Source organism: Papilio xuthus, unplaced genomic scaffold (assembly GCF_000836235.2).
Source record: "Papilio xuthus unplaced genomic scaffold, Pxut_1.1 DF826159.1, whole genome shotgun sequence".
NCBI classification, from domain to species: Eukaryota; Metazoa; Arthropoda; class Insecta; order Lepidoptera; family Papilionidae; genus Papilio; species Papilio xuthus.
Window position 1 is genome coordinate 144768 of NW_013532490.1, and position 3866 is coordinate 148633.

The 3866-nt window shown below is 38.8% G+C and overlaps 1 protein-coding gene across 1 annotated transcript; it reads left to right on the forward strand.

Annotated features, from left to right (window-relative positions):
• Positions 1 to 412: 412 nt before the first annotated feature.
• LOC106123102 (trypsin 3A1-like) lies at positions 413 to 2546 on the forward strand. The gene is made up of 6 exons (XM_013319239.1): positions 413 to 488; positions 662 to 831; positions 1130 to 1257; positions 1576 to 1831; positions 2058 to 2207; positions 2309 to 2546. The coding sequence occupies exons 1-6, from the start codon at positions 428 to 430 to the stop codon at positions 2459 to 2461; spliced, it is 918 nt and encodes a 305-aa protein (XP_013174693.1). The 5' UTR covers positions 413 to 427; the 3' UTR covers positions 2462 to 2546.
• Positions 2547 to 3866: the final 1320 nt, after the last annotated feature.

Sequence of the window (3866 nt, forward strand, 5' to 3'; positions counted from 1 at the left end):
TTACTCAGTAGTGGCGACAAGTAAACAGTTTTGTCAATGTTTGCTGCAATTCCCGCCACGACTGATTGTGGAGCGTGAACTTCTGATCGGATACGGATTTTGTTATTAACATTAGTACAGGGATGTCACACATCATGCAATGCTATAAAGTAATTTTTAACTAAGAGAAAATATACATACATTTAACAGATAAAAAACAAAGGTATTTTTCGTTAGTAACAAGATTTGTGCAATCCAGAAAAATAGAAAAATTCTGATTTTTTGGAGCAAATTTTTATTATGTCTTTAATCCTTGAGCCAAATTATTACTTTCTTCGGTCCTTCAAAGTGTTAAATAAACTTTGTGCCAGCCCTATTTAATTTCCATGTATGATATGTATGGTGTAATGGAGCACATTCAGTTGGGTGAGTCCGCGACTCGTTAGTCATGTGTAAACGCATTTATATATTCCTCACTTTAGTTACGCTCGTGTGTTGCGAACAAAATGGTTAGTATCATTCAATACTTTAGATATATTGACTAGATAACTGGCCATCTCACTTTGCTAACCTGGGTTTTTCACAAGCTTATAATCTATTAATTGTGTGTATACTTCTTGAATCTACGAATTAACTAAGGTCTTATTTCACTGCACTTTATGCTGGAGTTGTTTTGTTACAGTAACGGAGTATAAAGGTTTGCTGACATCAGACTGCACTAAAGCGTATGTCCGCATGTTCGTGACGCGTCGTGTGCCGCCCCGGAACTACTTCTACGTCCATGAAAGTGTAGATCGTGAACGATTGCTCGCCAGTGGAAACGCAGCTAATACAAATAATACAGAAGTTGATGTAAGTATAAACAAAAATAATATAAAATAAAATCCGAACTGATTGATTGTTACTATGAATTTTGTTAGTGTAAATTATTGAGACTTTCCTGCTGCGCATTGCCGTGTTGTGGGACTGTTCTAGATGGTATTTCCAAACCAGTGCGACTTAGGGTCCTTCAAGAAGCAACGCATCTGACGCATATGACCACCTCACAAAAAAAACGACACATCCCACGGAATGAGTAATGTATGTTAGCAGAGCACAAAAGATGTAACTTTTACGTTGGATGTGCTGATTTATCTTTATTTGTTTGCAGGTGAAGTTCCGCATAGTTGGGGGTAAGATAGTGTCAATAACTGAGGTGCCGTATCAAGTATTGTACGGACGGTATTGCGGGGGCAGTTTGATCGCGCCGCAGTGGGTCATCACCGCAGCTCATTGTAAGTAAGTACTCCTAATGGACACACTAATCTTCACACTCATACTCCAAACTAACTTTCTTTCATTTACAATAGAACTAACATTTCAACTTGATCCCATCTGATATTATCTGGTGCAATCGAAATATGGTACGCACGCAGTGATAAAAGGGCTATTTAGTGTACTATTTCCTAACTAGCAATAACTTAAAAAAACTTATAAACCCAACGCTTAATTAATATGTGTGGTTCATAACAATAGTCGTAATTCGTATCAAGGACCGTTAGATTGTTTATCCCTAGCCATCAGGCGATTGGGACTTCATAATTGTGTGTATTACAGAGACAGAGAGACGTTTATCTTAGCGGGGTCGACGCAGCGCAGCCGTGCACAGAAGTACCGCATCTGCGCCCACTTCATCCACCCGCTGTGGAACGCGACAGCCGGCGTCAGCCACGACTATGACTACCAGTTGGTGCTGCTCGAGACACCAGTTCCCGTCACACCCAGCTCGCGGCCCATCGCCATCGGCAGCCTCGAGGACATACGTCCCGGGAACATGGTCGCCATCAGCGGCTGGGGACATCTACAGTTCAAAGTGCATATTCACTTTATAGTACTACCACAACTTCTATAATTTAGCTTCTATGTGCATGCTGCTTGCGAATTCGTTTGTATTGAATTAAAAAGTAACTTAATTAGTAGCCTATGTGTTCTACCACCAACCTTTCTGCAGCTTTTACCAAACATCCAGACATGCAAGCATTCACATTTATAAGGAAGATGTTGGTCTGACACGTTTTTAATCTTGTTACATTCATCAGAAAAGCCGAATGCAAGACCTAGTCCGGCGAGTGTATGTTCCTGTGATGGCGGATGATGAATGTCGCGCGCTGCCTCACGGGTACTTCAGCAACATAACGTCGCGCATGTTCTGCGCCGGATACATGGACGGCGCTAAGGACTCCTGTCAGGTTACTAATATAATTTTCATAGTTTAGTATCTACCTTCTGCAGTTTTGATATATCCAATTGGATACTAAGAGGAGTGTTTTGTTTACAATTATGGTTGCAGGGTGATTCTGGCGGTCCCGCGGTGATCAACGGCAAGCTTGTCGGCATCGTATCGTTCGGTGTGAGCTGCGCCGCGCCGCGACAGCCCGGCGTCTACAGCAAGGTGCCCGTCGTCAGAGACTGGATACGCGCTGTCACTGCATTGCCTCTATAACTTGTCATACTACCATCCAAATCAATATTCGATTCTTGAGATCGATCTGAAAATTACGTTCTATATGAAGCAAGTACAAAAATAATTCGATTGATTTTTAAACAGTAAATTGACTATTATAGATTGCTTAAAATTTTTAATTTAAAGATTTTGATCAAAAATACAGCATATAAATAAAGAGATCGAATATTGATAACGAAAAATATGTATTCATTAAAGAATTAATATAATATATGATAATTTTATATAAAAACTACAAGATTTTAATTGTTGTATATATATATATATATATATATATATATATATAGTACCTTATTATTATTATGATTATTAATTCTGTGCTGACAAACCTGCGGACGATAGCGTGTTATATATTTTGTTTTTCAATCTACTTTCTTCCACAATACTTGTGGGCCGATCTAATCCACGGCTGGGCAGTCAAGTCTTCGTCCAGCAGATCCTCTACTAAATTAATTAAAATTCGTTACAAATACTGTTTTACATCTTTTTACTTCGTCTTAATGTAAATTGAGAACATCAGCAAATAGGTTTTAGTTTACATACATATTCAACTAAGCTATTATCTTAGTATTTCTCAAGTTATCTGTACCTCTCGAGGCGTCGAGAGCGAGTAACTAATCCCCTTGGCAGTCTGCCAACACTAACTGAGCCTTCGTTGAATTTCCCTCAGCGAATCAGCGGGGATTTGCGCGTGAAGTGCAACATACACGTCCGCAACACATGACGCCGCCTAACCAAATGCAAAGAGTATACTAAATATACTGGAGCAAAATGAACAGAGAACCTAGCGATAATATTACGACTCGCGCCTTCGTAACTTTTTCACTAATGTTGGTGTTAGGCTCTCGAAATGCAAACCTTACTTATGTGAAAATTAACTTTTTCTCTTATCTGGTACATTGATTTCACTATCCTAAGCACTTGTTCTGTGATTTTATTTTAATCTTTAGCAAATTAGCAATCTAATAGATTTTTAAACGTTGTTTTTAAAATGTTTCAAAGAGTCATTCCATTGCCATGAATAGCTGAAGATAATGTTATGAAGGATTTGCGTGTCGTATCGACAGGAGAATATCGAAGGCAATTCGCAGCAAACATTTGTGAGTCCGCAGCAAGACGATGGCCTGAATTATTTATAGTGAGTTGCTGTGGGACGCTGAGCGCACACTAATGTACTCTGAGTGGGGAGACCCCAGTTTGAATTATTCTAACTTAATGGATTTCGCGGGATCGACTAAACTTTTTACTATTCTTTCATAAACTGTGCAGGTTTTGCTTTTATCACTTTAAGGGATATAAAACATTTATGACTTCGTTCTTAACTATTTTTACTGCAATGGAACTATTGTCCTATTTTTTTTTCATACTACTATTATGAAACTAT

Bases quoted from the DNA above. Each gene is read 5' to 3' on its own strand.
- LOC106123102 (XM_013319239.1), top strand. From the start codon at position 428: ATGTGTAAACGCATTTATATATTCCTCACTTTAGTTACGCTCGTGTGT. The intron at 832-1,129 runs GTAAGTATAAAC...ATTTGTTTGCAG, and splicing joins CAAATAATACAGAAGTTGAT to GTGAAGTTCCGCATAGTTGG. The intron at 2,208-2,308 runs GTTACTAATATA...TTATGGTTGCAG, and splicing joins GCGCTAAGGACTCCTGTCAG to GGTGATTCTGGCGGTCCCGC.